Source organism: Arvicola amphibius, chromosome 3 (genome assembly GCF_903992535.2).
Source record: "Arvicola amphibius chromosome 3, mArvAmp1.2, whole genome shotgun sequence".
NCBI lineage: Eukaryota > Metazoa > Chordata > Mammalia > Rodentia > Cricetidae > Arvicola > Arvicola amphibius.
In genome coordinates, this window is record NC_052049.1 from 89,346,699 (window position 1) to 89,362,430 (window position 15,732).

Sequence of the window (15,732 nt, forward strand, 5' to 3'; positions counted from 1 at the left end):
TTATGACTCATGAAGTGGAGAGCAAATTTGATAAACATTTGCATTTTATAGTTGACATTTCCTAAGGATAAACTGAAGTTCTGTTCACGTAGAATCAGTACATCAAGTCAGACCACCCAGGCAGGTCTTAAGCCAACTGGAGCTCTGCATGAGGGCAGACGGGTAGGGTATAGAGGGCAGTTCAGCTGTGGTTCCTCCTCTCCCCTTGCATCCACCCAGGTATCATGGCCACAGAACGGCTGTGCATTTCCAGACACCACAGTCAACTCCAAAACAAAAGTGTAAAGTAGTCACAAAGATAGCCAAAATCTTTTTTTTAAAAGATTTATTATATATACAGTGTTCTGCCTGCATGTCTGTCTGCACACCAGACGAGCACAAGATCTCACTATGGATGGTTGTGAGCCACCACGTGGTTGCTGGGGACAGTACTCAGACTCTGAGCCATCTCCCAAGCCCCCAAGACCATTTTCTAAAGAGGCTTTCTGGAAAGCCTTATTAGAAAGTTCCATTTGCCTCTCACTGCCCAAAGCTGAGTCACAGAAATGTATCCCGTGAGGCAGATGCACCTCCACGAATGCCTTCAAGCTGGAGGTCCTTTCCCCTCTTGTTGGTGGGGAAGCAGTGAGAGAAACCAATCGCTACCTGGGTGCTTTATAGAAGCGCTTTATTTGAAGAAATATTACAACATATAAAAACTACATCAAGTCTTGTTTGCCACCTGCAGTGGCAGATCTGATAGAATACAGAATTAAAAACCAAAAAAACGTTAAAATCCAGAATGCACAAAGTACTGCACGGCTTGGTCACAAAGCAACCTCACACAAACAGCTTAGTGTCAGCCATGGCTACAGACACTGTGCACAACATTTCAAATGCTGGGGCTCGACAGTTAAAAACATCAGTGCATACAGGGCTCTGGGCAAGAGCAGGACTATTCCGTCGGGGCAGTCTCCTTTTTAACTTCAGCTGAAGAGAGGAAAGCAGAAGTTACCTAACTGAGCACACAGTGGCATGCAAGCTCACGGCTGGAGCATCAGCTGACGACAGTCAGCACTGAGACATGCAGTTCCTGCACTCTGGTGGCTGCTGACCATGTTGGTCAGCAGGAAGGTTCACAGAGCCTCCAAAGCCATAGCAGTGAGCCCTCCCTTCCACTACTCTGTCCTCAGGTGGAGCTGGGGCTGTGCCCAAGTCCCAGGGCCTAGAGCTAGCTATGAGGGAAGCAGCACGTACCTGAGGCCATCTCCTGAGCTTTGGCTAGCATACAGAGTTTTATCTCAAGGCCAATGGCTTTGGCCAGTGGTGGTGGCACGGCGTTACCCACCTGTGGGAAGGAAAGAGGCAACATCAGATTGTCACTGGGTGTCACTAGTTGCCTGCCTCAGCTCTGACCAAGGCAGGACAGTGACCTGGACATTAGAGACTCAGTCTATTCAAGTGGCACAGGCCTTCCATTGTGATGCCCTCAGACCACAGTCCACTAACAGGGAGTTTTTTGTTTGTTCGTTTACTCTGTTTTAAGGCTGGGTCTCTCTAAACAGACCAAGCTGGCTGGGAACTCGGATCAACCTGCTTCTGCCTCTCCAGTGCTGGGATTAAAGGTGTGAGCCACCACACCTAGCTGACAGTAAGCTTTTAAAAGGCTTTAGGAAAATCTGGAAGCAAAACACAGAGACCCCGAAGCCCACTGTGATTTCCACTATGAGCCAAACAAGGGCCTGAGGGAGCCTGGGGCTGGTCTGTATGGAGCCCAGGCCAGGCCAGGCCATTATTTTTTTTTTAAATATTTATTTATTATGTATACAACATTCTGTCTGTGTGTATGCCTGCAGGCCAGAAGAGGGCACCAGACCCCATTATAGATGGTTGTGAGCCACCATGTGGTTGCTGGGAATTGAACTCAGGACCTTTGGAAGAGCAGGCAATGCTCTTAACCTCTGAGCCATCTCTCCAGCCCCCACAGGCCAGTATTTTTGATGGACCTCTTTCTTTCAATAGTAGCTCCTAACTAGGGATAGCCAGCCTGGGAATGACATTTGTGCTACTGTGTTGCTGCTGCTGCCCCATACTCTCAGTGACACAGCCCGAGTCACAAGCCCTGGGCCCCACTCCCTACATGAGAGCTGAGGCCGCTTGGCAACAAGCTCTGGTGCTGGGCTAACCTGCCGGTGTCTGTCCAGGATGTTGCCGAAGAACCGGTAGGTGTCCGGAAAGCCCTGGGAGCGGGCACACTCCCGCACGCTCACCACCCGGTGCTGCTCTGGGTGGAGCACACGGCCCTGCTTGCCCATGGGCTCAGGGTTGGTGACAGTGGTGCTGAAGAAGCCATCCCACTCCAGGCGCCCATAGAGGCCGGCCCAGTGGTTGTGCCGGTTCCCAGTGTGCGGCAGGCACCAGGGGATGAGGGTGTTGAACTGCCTGGCCGTGGGGTCGCAGGACTTGCCAGCTGCAACAGAATACTGTGCTATAGCCAGGGCTGGTGCCAGGCCACAGGGAGACTCAGACTCTGGGGCACTTACCTCTGGCAAAGGGGCTTCCCAGGGGGAGGGAAGGGGACTCTGATGGCTGCCTAATCCAGGCACAGAGCATCTGGTCCCCCTTTGCAGAGGCACAACTGTTTAACCTCACTCTGGCACGCATTAGCAGCACCCAGGCGTGGCAGAGCCTCTGGGTTAACAAGCAGGTGTCAAGTGGAGACTGCTAGGGAGCCCTAGGAAGCCACCCCGCTAAGCGGCCAGACCACACAGGGCTGTAGTCATGGAATCCACGTTTGTGGGAGACAAGGAGTGAAAGTGGGATGACTAAAGCCTGGGGTCCCACCTTCTGCACAGGAACAGACCCCACGCATTGCACCAGTGCTGCTGCGGCCATTCTTCCTGTCATGGAAGGTGTAGCGCAGCTTCCTGGTCGTAGTGCCATCTGTCAGCAGCACTTCTATGTTGGGCAGGTCACGCCAATCCGATCCTGGGAACAGTGGAATGTTCCGCATGCGAGCAGCCACCAACGGGCTCATATCCTAGAACACAGGGAATCCCAGCTGAAATCCAGGTCAGGAAGCACAAGAGGGAACCAGAGGCTCAGATCCTATCAGGAGACTGCTACCCAGCCCTAGCTCTAAGAGCTGATTACATAAGAATGGAGCCAAGGGCATGCCTAGAGAAACATCTGAGAAGAATGCACAGGACAAGGGTCCAGTGTGAGGCCAGCCAGGGAAGCACACAAAGGGGCAGTCCAGTGTGTGAGTCCATACGGAAAAGCAGTTAGAGGGTGTATTGGGGGAGGCACTTGGATGCTTGCTGCTCCAGTGCCACCTGAGGATGACACTACTGGCCACAGGGGTGGGAGACCTGAGATGTTGAGCCTGCAGGCCTGTGGAGGTGCCAGAAAGCCCAGAGAGAAGTTGGGCCAGGCAAGACCCCAGGAAGCAGACTCAGGGTGGTGTGGGAGGTTCATATGTTTTATGTAATTTTACTATGCTAAAGTTAAAACCTTCCTTTTTATTTAAACAGAAAGGGGGAGGTGATGTGGGATTACCATCAATGAATAAAGAAACTGCTTTGGACCTATAGCAGGGCAGAATTTAGGTAGGTGGAGAAAACCGAACTGAATGCTGGGAGGAAGGGCGGAATCAGAGAGATAAGACGCTGGGAACTTTACCCAGTAAGCCACATCCACATGGTGATATACAGATTAATAGAAATGGGTTAAATTAATATAAGAGTTAGCCAATAAGAAGCTAGAGCTAATGGGCCAAGCAGCTGATTTAATTAAGTTTGTGTGATTATTTTGGGTTTAAGCTAGCTGGGCGGCTAGGAACCGCTACCTTGCAGATATGATCCCTGAGGATGGGCTGGTAGTGTGAGCCCCGCAGCTGCCTCTGGAACCAGGACTGTGGCTCTCCATTGTAGGAAATCTCAGGTGCCGAGGCTCCATTCTGGATCTCAGGGAGGTCGGACATGGTATCCCGCACCGTGATGGTTCGGAAGGGGCCCGAGGTCAACCTGCAGCAGAGGGTGCCTTCTTAGATATCATGCAGGCAGTCTCTGCTGATGTGGGGGGCAGCTGTAGTGTGTGCTCTACTCAAACCAGCTGCCTGCGACAAGGCAGAACTTGAGGCTGGAATGGCTTAGACTTGCAATAGCACTGAGCTTCCAGATAGAGCCTGGCACAAACCTCAGTGACCCAGGAATCATGACCTACTGCCACTGTCCCGCTCTTGGTGTGCTGAGTTCAGCTCCTACCTGGTGATGTTGCTAACAAACTTCTTGTCATCCACCACAACACTCAGCTGGCAAGCACGGGGTGCAAACACATGCAGAGGCTCTGGAAACAGAGGCAGCTTCTCTCCTGGGGCTGCAGCCAAGATGATGGCCCGTCTCCGCGTCTGAGCCACACCATACTGTCCAGCCTTTAAGAGGGGAATGGAGACAGGTGGCATCAGGCAGGGTGTTTGCCTAGCTGGTCTCCGGGCCGAGAACCAGGATTGGGAAGCAGGTAATGCACCTGCAACTCATCAAGTCAACACTGCAACTGACCAACAAGAGCAGCGCTTGCTTGTCAGCCAGGGCCACGCCATTTGCAAAATTCCCATTTTGGTTAAATGGTCACCAATCCTTAAGACTACAATAATTTGAATTTCCAGAATTAGTCACTTGTCTTTGTAAGCTCCCTGCCACCCCAATTCTGTCAAGCCCCAGTCCCCCAAAATATTAATCTACCACCTGTTTTTGTCTTTCCCTCTCCTCACAGCGACTCATGGGCTTGAAGGGGAGGCAAGACCTCTGGGTGACCAACTGGAGAGCCCCAACCCCAAGTCTGCATTGGATTCTCAGAATCTCAGGTTCTGCTGGGGGCCACTTTATCTACTGTCACTGACAGCCCCTTTTAGGGGACACTGCAGAAGTGGTAAGGACAACAGGGAGCTGGGGGCCCCCACTCCAACAGTCACAGGCCTGCTGGTGAGCAGGCCTGGCTACAGGCAAAGGGTGGGAATGCAGCACTTCCCCCATGCGGGCTCTTGTGACTTCAGCACCCATTGGATGTTTGAGTTTGGAATCAAGGTTTCATGTAGCCCAGGCTGGCCACAAACTTGCTATGTAGACAAAGATGACATCTTAAAGTCCTGATCCGACACCTACCCACTGCCTACTTGTTGGGATGACAGGTGTGTGCAACCATATTTGGGCTAGTGGTGATGGGAAAGGAACCCAGGCTTACTGAAGGTTACTAAGTGCTCTACCAACTGGGCCCCAGCCAACCCTGGTTACCTTTGGCAAATGTGCAGTTACCCATGTGTTACTTGTGAGTGCACTGCACTCCGCTACAGCCCAGCTCTAATCTTGAGACACTGGCCTTGAGCCCGTGATCTTCCACTTCAGCCTTTAAGACCGGAACAACAGGCCTGTGCCACCACACCTGGTCACCCCGTGTTTCTTTCAAGACAGGGGTTCTTAGGCCGGGCAGTGGGGGTGCACACCTTTAATCCAAGCACTCGGGAGGCAGAGGCAGGCAGATCTCTGAGTTCAAGGTCAGCCTGGTCTACAAGAGCTAGTTCCAGGACAGGCTCCAAAGCTACAGAGAAACCCTGTCTTGGGGGGAGAGGGGGAGGTGGGGTTTCTTTGCAGCTCTAGCTGTGCTAGAAATCGCTCTGTAGATCAGGCTAGTGTCAAACTCAGATTTACCTACCCGCTTCTAGAGGTGGGATTAAAGGCAGGCACCACCACACTGGCTAATCCTATAACCTTTCTGTCTGAGCTGAGCTGCCTCTATCCTCACCAACACACTAGTGATCACGCAGCCCTCTGCTACCCAGCAGGCCTGAACAGTCTCCCGGTTAGTGATGGTGGGCAGCAGTCCAGGTGACTGCAGTGCGGGAGGCCCACCTGCAGCACACCAAAGGTGCACTGGTAGCCCATGCGGACCAGGCAGCGCAGTGTGAGCTTCAGCACCATGGAGCGCTTGAAGGACACAAAGTTCCTGACATTCTCCAGCAGGAAGAACCGCGGCCGGTAGTAGTCACAGTAGCTGTGGGGCAGGAAGGACAAAGGTCACAGTCCATCTCCCATCAGAGAGGGGCTCCCTCCCACAAAGCCGCATCTAGCCGAGAGCTGCCCCCAGACAGCAAATGACAGAGGGCTGTCCATGCTTACCTGAGGAAGGAGACTACCAGGGAGTTTTTGAACTTGGAGTAAGTTCGGGAGTTGAAACGGTTCATGCCGCTGAAACCTTGGCACGGTGGTCCACCACACAGCATCTCCACATCGCCCTTCTGCGGCAGCCTCTGGCCCAGGGAGTTGGTCACCTTGCCAGCCATGACCAACTTCAGCAGCACATTGCAGTCCTCTGTGAACACCGTGGAGCCAGGGTTGTTCAGCCGAAATGCCTGGGCTGCTGGGTCCCACATCTCAATGGCCCATAGTGTCTCAGAGATGCCTAGGGGACAGAGAGCAGAGGTTTGTTGTTTTCATTTGCTCAGACACACCGTGGCCGCCTCGCCTTGCCCAGCCAGGCCGGAGTCTGCACAACCAGTACCTACCTGCTTGGTGGAATCCTTCTGACAACCCTCCACAGCCAGAAAACACATCCAGAGTCCGGAGCTTGGGCAACTTGATAGCTGTCTCGGGCTCTCTGGGCTCTGACGCCTGACTCTTTGCCTTCCCTTTCCCTAAAGGAGGAATAGGCCATCAGCTGTGAGAAGGGCCCACCAGATGGCTCTCCTCAGAGGCTTTTTTCAGGAGACCTTGTCTTTGTGACTTAAGAGCAGCCTCTTGGGAGACCTTCCCGATTCAGCCTCCCAAACATGGGCAGAATCTGAGAGGTTGAGGCGGGAAACTTCAGGGCTCCGGGCTAGCTTGGACAACACCAACCTTGTCTCCTGAAAACCATATATACAGGGGAGCAACAGACGGGACACACCTTTCCCCTTCCCTTTCCCTTTATTCCCAGGGTTGCGGGCGTGGTTTGGAGGGTCTTCGAAGCTTTTGCTCTTTGCATTGTAGGCCTGCAGAGATGAGCCATATTAGTTAAGAAGAAATGCACGGACCCCCCACAGCTTAAGAACTTGGTCTGATAATCTTATTCCCTAGGAGGACCACAGCCAATCAGCCACCAACAAAGTCTGATCTTATTATTGGAAAGAGACAAGACTATAGCCAGCTGGTCATGGTGCTGAGGCCGAGGCCATTCCACACTACAGAGAGGCTGTCTAAAATCACTTCTATTAACCCTCTCATGGTCTGCACCAACATCTGCTACTTAAAGCACCCAGAGCATACATTTGAAGGAAAGGGAGGGCATTATGGGAGCCTGCTGTCCAATGTCACATAAACATGCACACAGAAAAAAAAAAAAAAAATGGACACTTAACAACATTGAAGACCCAAGCTCCAGGTACTCAAATGGGTCAGTACAAGAGGATCTTGGATCCTTTCTCAAAACCATGGCCACTACCTGGTCACAAGAGACAGAAGACAGTGTACTCTTCCCAACACATACCAAGACCCTAGGTATGGTTGGTAGAGGCCTTCAAAACAGTCCCTCAGATAAATTTTAATGACGTTAGTAAAATGTTACACTCTCAATTTTTACTCTTAAATCTAGAGCAGCCAGGGCTACAAAGAAAAATTCTATCTCAAAAACAAAACAAAAACAAAGCTGGGCAGTAGTGGTGCACACCTTTAATCTCAGCAGTCGGGAAGCAGAGATAGGTGGCGCTCTGTGAGTTCGAGGACAGCTGGGCTACATAGCGAGTTCCAGGACTGTTTTATATACAAAAATCTTGTCTTGGGCCAGGCGGTGGTGGCGCACGCCTTTAATCCCAGCACTCGGGAGGCAGAGGCAGGCGGATCTCTGAGTTCGAGGCCAGCCTGGTCTACAAGAGCTAGTTCCAGGACAGGCTCTAGAAACTACAGGGAAACCCTGTCTCGAAAAACAAACAAACAAACAAACAAACAAACAAATAAATAAATCTTGTCTTGGAAAACAACAACCCAAACCAAACCCAGAAAAGCAAAAGCTAAGCACTGAACTCCAGAACCACCTGCTATCACAGGCCTGGGTCATGTGCTGACATGGGCATGCAGCTCTGTTAAGTAATGTGCCCTATGCCTTGGGCATCCAACACCAGTCTCCTTCTGAACATCCAATCCTGCCTCCCAACCCAGGGCTTTGTGCATGTTAGGCAAGAGTTCTACTGGATCAAGCCATATCTCCAGCTGCCTTGTTTTCTTTCAAAGTCAAAATCCTACTCCTAAGGTTCTACACAGATGTCAGGTGGTGGTGGTACATGCCAGCGAGTTAGAGGCAGGTGGGTTTCTAAGTTCAAGGCCAGCCCTGTCTACAGAAACAGTTCAGGGATACACAAAAATCCAAAAATCTTGAAAAACCAAAAGACTATAGGTTGGGTAGGGCGGGTACCACAAGCCTTTAATTCCAGCACTTGGAAGGAAAAGGCAGGTGGATCTGCCAGTTCAAGGCCAGTTTGGTCTACCTATAGTTTCAGGGCTATATAAATATACAGTGAGACCCTATCTCAAAACCAACAAAAACCAAACCCACTGCACATCAGCTGCTTCCGTAGTCTTCCTTGTATCTCCTATCCTAAGATAGATCCAGGACCAAGTCTAGCACGATCCAGCCTATCACCGAGCTCTACCCCAGACTGAGCTGCTTTCTTGGGCACCCCACTCTCGCACATTTGCCCCTGAAGTCTGGCTCCACCTCAAGGAAGTAGAAGCGGTCAGGGCCCCCCTGTGAGTAATCCTGGATGCTTTCAAGCAGGTCTTCCCCGTACTCCACAGTACAGCGGCCTTGCACGTCACTGAAGTCCACCACGGCTTCCTCGTCACTCCAGTACAGCAGGTTGATGTCTGAATGGTAGGTTGCCGAGGTGGATTTGTGGGTGTTCTCAGGCCTGTAAAGCGGACACCAGGTAAGTATTACTTTACCACAAGTTTATAATCACAGGTCAAAGCACCCTCATCTGCAATGCCTGGAACCAGCAATTGGGGAGTTGAGTGAGACAATAGGGATCTTGTCAGTCTTGTACACCTCATACCTCAAGGCCTTTATTGTTTGAGACAGTGCTTCCCAGGATGACCTCCAGCTCAGCGGTTCTCCTGCCACAACACCTCAAGTGCTGGGACTACAGACAACTACCACCAACCCGGTCTCTACAGGACATCTTAGACAGCATTTTAAAAAGGATTTATTCATTCTTATTCAATGTGTATGGGCGCTCTGCTGGCTTGTATGTCAGTCAACAGGTGAATACAGTGCCCATGGAGGCCAGAAGGGGGCATCGAATCCCGTGGAACTGGAATTAAGACAATTTTGAGCCACCATGTATAAGTGCTGGGAATTAAACTTATCAAATCTAAAGCACTGAGCCATCTCTCCAGCCCTTACATGGCATTAACACTTGAGGTAGCCTGTCAGAGAGGTCAGCTGTGTAATTTGAGTACTTTGGTTTGGGTATGCTCAACCTATAAACAGCATCATGGAAAGATCACACATCCCAGTTCCATCGGCATGGTGAACACCACCCTTACTTGGACCCAACCCCACTGCAGAAATGGAATTCCTGGGAACCAGATCAGGGATGTTCTGCTTCATCCTGCCCATCAATGCCGAGTGCCCCATTCTTTTCTAACCACGTTGATCATTACAAAGACTCCAGAAAAATCAGGTGTAGTAACAGGTGCCTATTATCCTAGTACTTGGGATGCTGATACAGGGGATCTCAAGTTCTAGGTGTGCTGGTTAAACAAGCACACACAGGTCATCAGGGCCAGTTTTCTTTCCCCGTAGCCCCCTTTCTACTGCCTTTCTACTTTCTACTGTTGAACCCTATCTCCAAACAGAAGCCATGCTTTCACGAGTGCACGCACAAGTACATAAAGTGTATGTGGAGTGTTTAGTAAAGCCAAGGGCTGGAAAAAAAAAAAAAACAAAAACACCCAGAACCAGTAAAGAAGGTGCAGAACAGAGGGATTGAGAGCGGTGAAGACTTGAACAGGAGACTGGTTTGGGCAAAGCACCTAGACAAACCAGGACACACTCCCTGCCACTCTGCAGCTTTTGTTTCTTACAGGTTGAATTGGAGCCCACAGTACTCCATTTGCTAGACACAGGCTCCCAACTTAGCCACACCTACACCCCCCTACCAAGGCCACAGGTATGCAATACACCCATGCCCCCAGGATAACTAGAAGCAGCCATCTGTGCAAGCAGAGCCTTCTTGGAAGGGCCTTCCAGCAGGCAGAATCCACACCGACCTGTAGAACTTGTTGAGCCTGATCTTGATGTCTGCTTCGTTGGCCTTGCCATTCTTCTTGCCACAATGGATTGCTTTGATCCGGCCGATGCGATAGGGCTCAGGAGCATCCAGGTTGCTTCCTTTGATGTAGTCAGAATACTTGCGGTAATGCTCAGGGTACAGGCTCTCATCCACAGGCTCCTTCTTTGAACGTTTCAAGGGGCTAGCCAGCTTGATGCTGCAGAGAGGAATAAAGGATATAACGGAGCTCGAGGCCTTAAGAGTCCAGACGACAGGTTGGAGTGAGCTGATTCCTCATGAGTTGGTACAGCCTAGTACCATTAATGAAAGATATTTCAAATGAAATCTGTTTAAAATACCACTCAGCTCTCAGAGCTCAGGGGGCTGTGGCTACACATGCTTGTCATCCCAGGATTTGGGAAACAAACTGAAACAGGAGGTTCAGGAGTTCCAGGTAGGCCAACCCGGAGGTACCTCCCAGCCATGCAGCACAGTGCACTGCCGACTGGTGCTTGACAAGGTGCTGTCAGCAGACACAAGTTGAGATGTTCTAGGAGACACTGCACTGGAAAACAGCAGCTTCTAAGACGGCACAGGGACCATCTCCCCAGTGTCCGCCACGAGCACCACCACGGTGCTCCAAGAAGCCCCGGGCCTCGGGGACTCGCTGTGGTCACTTCCCTGACTACGGAGCACCAATGCAAACGTGATGTGAAGGATGGAGTCTCAGAAAGCTTGAATTTGGTCCAACTCATAGCAAAGCTACTCTACCCACAAGGACACAGAAGGTGATCTTCCAAGGTGGCTCCCACTTTGGCTAGCAGTTGACTTTCGAGCCCTAGAGCACCCCTGAGTGCTTATGTGTGGCCTAATTGGTGTGCTTCTATGTGGTAGATGACACCACAGGGAACAACCTATAGGACAAAGATGAGCATTTCAAGACTGGGTAAAATACCCAACACCATCAATGTAGAAGTATCCACTCATTCCTTAGTTCCATGGGTCACAGCAACTAAGCCAGACACTAGGAAAATGGATCCTCCAACTATAGATACTGAGCTATGTTTGGAAACATGAGCTGCAATTCCAACTTGCTCTAGCGCTTAGGATGTAGAATGGATGAAAGGGAGATGATGGTCCTGACTTCCAACACGGAGTCTGAGGTAGTCCTGTTCACAGATCTCATCCAACAGACCGATAGAGCGCTGGAGTTCTGGCAGGGAGATCCCATCAGCTTCGAGAAAAAAAGATTCAGGGAAGAAGCCTATGCCCCAAGGCCTCAGAGCTGCTCAGATGCAGAGCTGAGCCAAGAACTGACTGTCCAGCACTGCAGGTCTCAGCCAGACACAGCTCAGATGGTGACAGGCCCGAGGCAGTGTGCCGGGAGCACTACCAGCACGTGACAGAACCTTCACAAGGAGAGGCCTAAACACTAGCTTAAGGGGAGCAGCTGGAAAGATCATCAAGCCAACTGACTGGTATGGACCACGGATGGGGCACTCACTTGAAGGTAAAGGCCTCAGGAGGCAGGTATACACTGTCGCCTAGTCGGTAGACAACACCATTCTTGGTGATACAACTGCAGTAGAGCCGGCCATCCACCTCATCAAGTTGCTCCAGGACCTTAGGCATTTCTTTCTGTCTCAGCTCACCCAGCCGGATACAGGATAGGCAGAACCTGTAGAAGCCAAGGGCAGAAACTCAAGGCTCCGAGGTGACAGAATGGTGACTGTAGCAGCCACTGAAATCCGAGAGGAGAAAGTATCTGCAGAAGTCTGGGAGAATTGCCCCTTATGACCACAGCTCAAAGAAATTAATACTAGCCTGGCAAAGAAGCCAGGGGCTGTGTACATCAACAGCAGGGTCCTCGGCCAGCATATGCCCAAGCCCAGGACTACAACCTAGCACCACAAATGAGTATCCCCCCGCTTTTTGAGTCAAAGTTTCTCTATATAGCACTGCTGTCCTGGAACTCACCCTGAAGACCAGGTTGGCCTCAAACACGTATCTGCCTACCTCTGCCTCCCACCTCCCAAGTGCTGGTAATAAAAGCATGCACTACCACTGCCCAGCAGAAATGACTATTTTTAAACGGATGGCTATGCTTGCCTATCTATGACAACCCCCAGATAGTCCATGCTTTTTTCTTTAAACAGGGTTTCTCTAAGTCCTGGCTGTCCTGGAACCCACTCTGTAGATCAGGCTGGCCTCGAACTCAGATCTGCCTGATTCTGCCTCCCGAGTGCACCACTACATGGCCAGGTCCACACATTTTAAACACATCCACAATGTCAGGCCTCTTTGGTCAGCAAAGAACACAACTGGGGCTGGGCGGTGGTGGCGCACGCCTTTAATCCCAGCACTCCGGAGGCAGAGGCAGGCGGATCTCTGTGAGTTCGAGGCCAGCCTGGTCTATAAGAGCTAGTGCCAGGACAGGCTCCAAAGCCACAGAGAAACCCTGTCTCGAAAAACAAAACAAAAAACAACAAAAAACAACAACAACAACAACAACAACAACACCCAAAGAAAAAAGAACACAGCTGGGGAATAAGTAAACGTTTCCCTGGAAACCTGAAAGAATGGAAGGCTCCCAGAGCAGGATGGGGCAGAGAAGGCCTACAGCTGGTGCGCACTCACTTGTGCTTGTTGTCCTCTGTTGGCTGGGTCTTGGGAGGGGATTCAAACCTTGCATAGTCCTGGTTGTACCACAGCTGGTAGAAATAGGTCTTTCCATCATCCTCAGCCCTTGGCAGCATGGTCTCAGGATCCATGCCTCCCTGTGGAAACAAAACATGGGCAGCCTTTGCTCCTAATGGTTGGGTGGAGTATGGAGAGGAGAGGAGGCACTCACCTCCATGGCCCAGTTCTCAGAGGGCGCTCTGTAGACGACCTTGACCTTGCTGTGGATGTAGGAGAGTTGCATATTCTCACACTCGCCCACCAGGAACAGCTCCAGCGGGTCGGAGGTGGCTCCAAGGACTGTGTCTGTCCCAGCACAGAACCAGTGCGCATGAAACATCTGCCCATTCTTGTCTTCCCACAGTGCTGTGACCCTGCAGCCGCAAGACGGGACAGGGAACAGATATCTCATGTAACCAGCAGAACTGGACCACATAAACCCTTGGGTATCTTTTGGTTTCAGTCTGACATGAAAAAGCAGGCACTCAAATTTGGCAGAAGGAGGACACACACCTGGCTAGATATAGCGGCTTGGAGGAATCATCTGGAATGACAGAGACGCAGTCCCCGACCTCCAGTGTCTCTTCATCAATGCACACCTTCTGATAGTAAGTTCTCTTCTCTTCAATCTGAAACCAATCTGAGCTTGGGTGAGGGTCATGTCCAACATTTCCCCTAACTTTCTGTGAAATTTACTTGGGACTAGGGGTGTGGATCAGCAGTGCAAAGAGCACTGACCAGATGCCAGGCTCTGGGCTCCACCCCAGGCACCCTAAAGAAGTGGAAACACGACTTATTAGATAGTCATGAGGGCTAACAAGAGGGCTCCGTGGGTAAAGTTTTGTCACTAAGTTTGACCTGAGTTTGATCCCCGAGACCCACTCCATGGAGAAGGGACTCACGTAGGTTGTCTTCTGACAGTCACGCATGCTGTGGCATGTGTGTACATCCACAAATAAATGTAACGAAATCAAGAAAGCCTGGTGTAAAGGTACACACCTTTAATCCTAGCAGGCTTACCTAGCCCACATTAGGTCCAGGCCAGTCAGAGCTACACAGTAAAACCCTAACCCAAAGGAAAAAGGCATGAGTTGCTGGGATTGTTAGCATATGCCTGTAATCCCAACACCTGAAAGGCTGAACAAAGCAAAGGATCAAGATTGTCCAGGGTTCAGCAGTGGAAAGTCCTTTTTGCTGTTCGAGAACCTGGGCTCAGTTCCTAGCACCCACAGTGGCTCACAACCATTCATAACTCCAGCTGCAGGGTATTCCATACCTTCTTTTGACCCCTGTGGGCGCTAGGCATGCACATGGTTCATGTACATACATATAGGCAAAAAAAAAAACAAAAAAAAAAAAAAAACAAAAAAAAAAAAAAACAAAAAAAAACAAAACTACATGTGGTAAATCTGAAAAAATTGATAAAAAATAAAAGTTCTAACCCAACCTGGGCTATAAAGTGAGAGCCTATCTTTAAAACAAACCAAACAAGGCTTTTGAATGAATGCCTTTCTCTGTATTACCTTGGCTGTCCTAGAACTTGCTCTATAGACCAGACTGGCCTAAAACACAGATCTGCCTGCTTCTGTCTCCCAAATGCTGGTATTAAACGAGCACACCACCACCATCCAGCTTAAATTATTTTTAATTTTTGTTTGTTTTGAGATAGCTGTAGCTATCTGTAGCTCTGATTGTCCTGAAACTCGTTTTGTAGATCAGACAGGCCTCAAACTCAGATCTGCCTACCATCCAAGTGCTGGGATTACAGGCGTGTGCCACCACAGTCCAGTTTAATAATTTCTATTAAACTTGGCACGGTGTTGCATGCTTGTAAACCCAGCACTCAGGAAGCAAGCAGATCTGCGTTAGAGGCTAGCCTGGTCTACATGGAGAGTTCCAGGACAGTTAGAGAAACCCTGTTTTAAATTAAAAAAAAAAAAAAAAAAAAAAAACCAAAAACAAACCTAAGGCTGACATGGTGGCATATGTCTGTAATCTAGCAATTGGGAGGTCGAAATGGAGTAGTGTGAAGTGTAGAAGTATATGGGCTGCCTGGGCTACAGAGGCAGCTCAGGATTTACCAGTGAGGCTGAGATGTGGCTCAGTTGTAGAGCTCCAGCCTAGAGTGCCTGAGGCCTTGCATTCTACTCCTAAATACGGGAAGGGGGGGGGGGGAGACAGCAGCTGGGTTGCAGCTTGCCTCTCACAGGTGAGCCTGCGGCTTCCTGGCTTCAGGGCTAGGCTCAGGTGTGCAGCAGCATGCAAGAGGAAGAGGCCTCACCTTCAAGGGCTGTCCAAGCCAGGAGATGCGATCCTTGTTCTGTTTCTTTTTCTTTCCTTGATGCATCTTTTTGGGTGATGGCAACTCTGGGATGTCATCATCAACTTCCTCGTCATCATCTGCCTCCTTCACGGCCAAGTTGGGACACCTGCAGAACACACTCTGCCGTCAACCCCTGGGAAAGCATCCTGTCAGCCCCACACCATGTCGTTGCCTCTGCCACCCGGGCTTCTGCTACCAGAATAGAACATAGTAAAGCCTACCTCCTCTTGAGGCAAGCCTGTTTACTCCGCCCAGTGCCACCAAACTTAACCATATCCTTACAGGCTTTGCACTTCCCACACTCAGGCTGCTGACAGACCTGAAAAATAATAAAAGGGTAAATCAACCAGCCACTCACAGGGAGGAACTTTTTTTTTTGTTTGGTTTCTTGTTTTGAGACAAGGTCTCTCTACATAGTTCTGGCTGACCTCAAACTCATTGAGATCCACCT

General features: G+C 50.4%; 1 protein-coding gene across 1 annotated transcript in view; it reads right to left on the reverse strand.

Annotated features, from left to right (window-relative positions):
* Positions 1 to 650: 650 nt before the first annotated feature.
* The window catches only part of Dnmt1 (DNA methyltransferase 1), a 47,310-nt gene continuing 32,228 nt past the window's right edge, over positions 651 to 15,732 (reverse strand). The window contains exons 22-39 of the mRNA XM_038321964.1: positions 15,503 to 15,600; positions 15,240 to 15,387; positions 13,472 to 13,587; positions 13,131 to 13,332; positions 12,917 to 13,056; positions 11,784 to 11,957; positions 10,278 to 10,496; positions 8,722 to 8,914; positions 6,919 to 7,003; positions 6,539 to 6,667; positions 6,153 to 6,435; positions 5,886 to 6,027; positions 4,245 to 4,411; positions 3,827 to 4,004; positions 2,824 to 3,019; positions 2,166 to 2,449; positions 1,237 to 1,327; positions 651 to 969 (exon numbers count right to left, since the gene is read on the reverse strand). Coding sequence (XP_038177892.1) covers positions 935 to 969; positions 1,237 to 1,327; positions 2,166 to 2,449; positions 2,824 to 3,019; positions 3,827 to 4,004; positions 4,245 to 4,411; positions 5,886 to 6,027; positions 6,153 to 6,435; positions 6,539 to 6,667; positions 6,919 to 7,003; positions 8,722 to 8,914; positions 10,278 to 10,496; positions 11,784 to 11,957; positions 12,917 to 13,056; positions 13,131 to 13,332; positions 13,472 to 13,587; positions 15,240 to 15,387; positions 15,503 to 15,600 — 2,880 coding nt within the window. The 3' untranslated portion in view covers positions 651 to 934. The remainder of the gene's footprint in view (positions 970 to 1,236; positions 1,328 to 2,165; positions 2,450 to 2,823; positions 3,020 to 3,826; positions 4,005 to 4,244; positions 4,412 to 5,885; positions 6,028 to 6,152; positions 6,436 to 6,538; positions 6,668 to 6,918; positions 7,004 to 8,721; positions 8,915 to 10,277; positions 10,497 to 11,783; positions 11,958 to 12,916; positions 13,057 to 13,130; positions 13,333 to 13,471; positions 13,588 to 15,239; positions 15,388 to 15,502; positions 15,601 to 15,732) is intronic.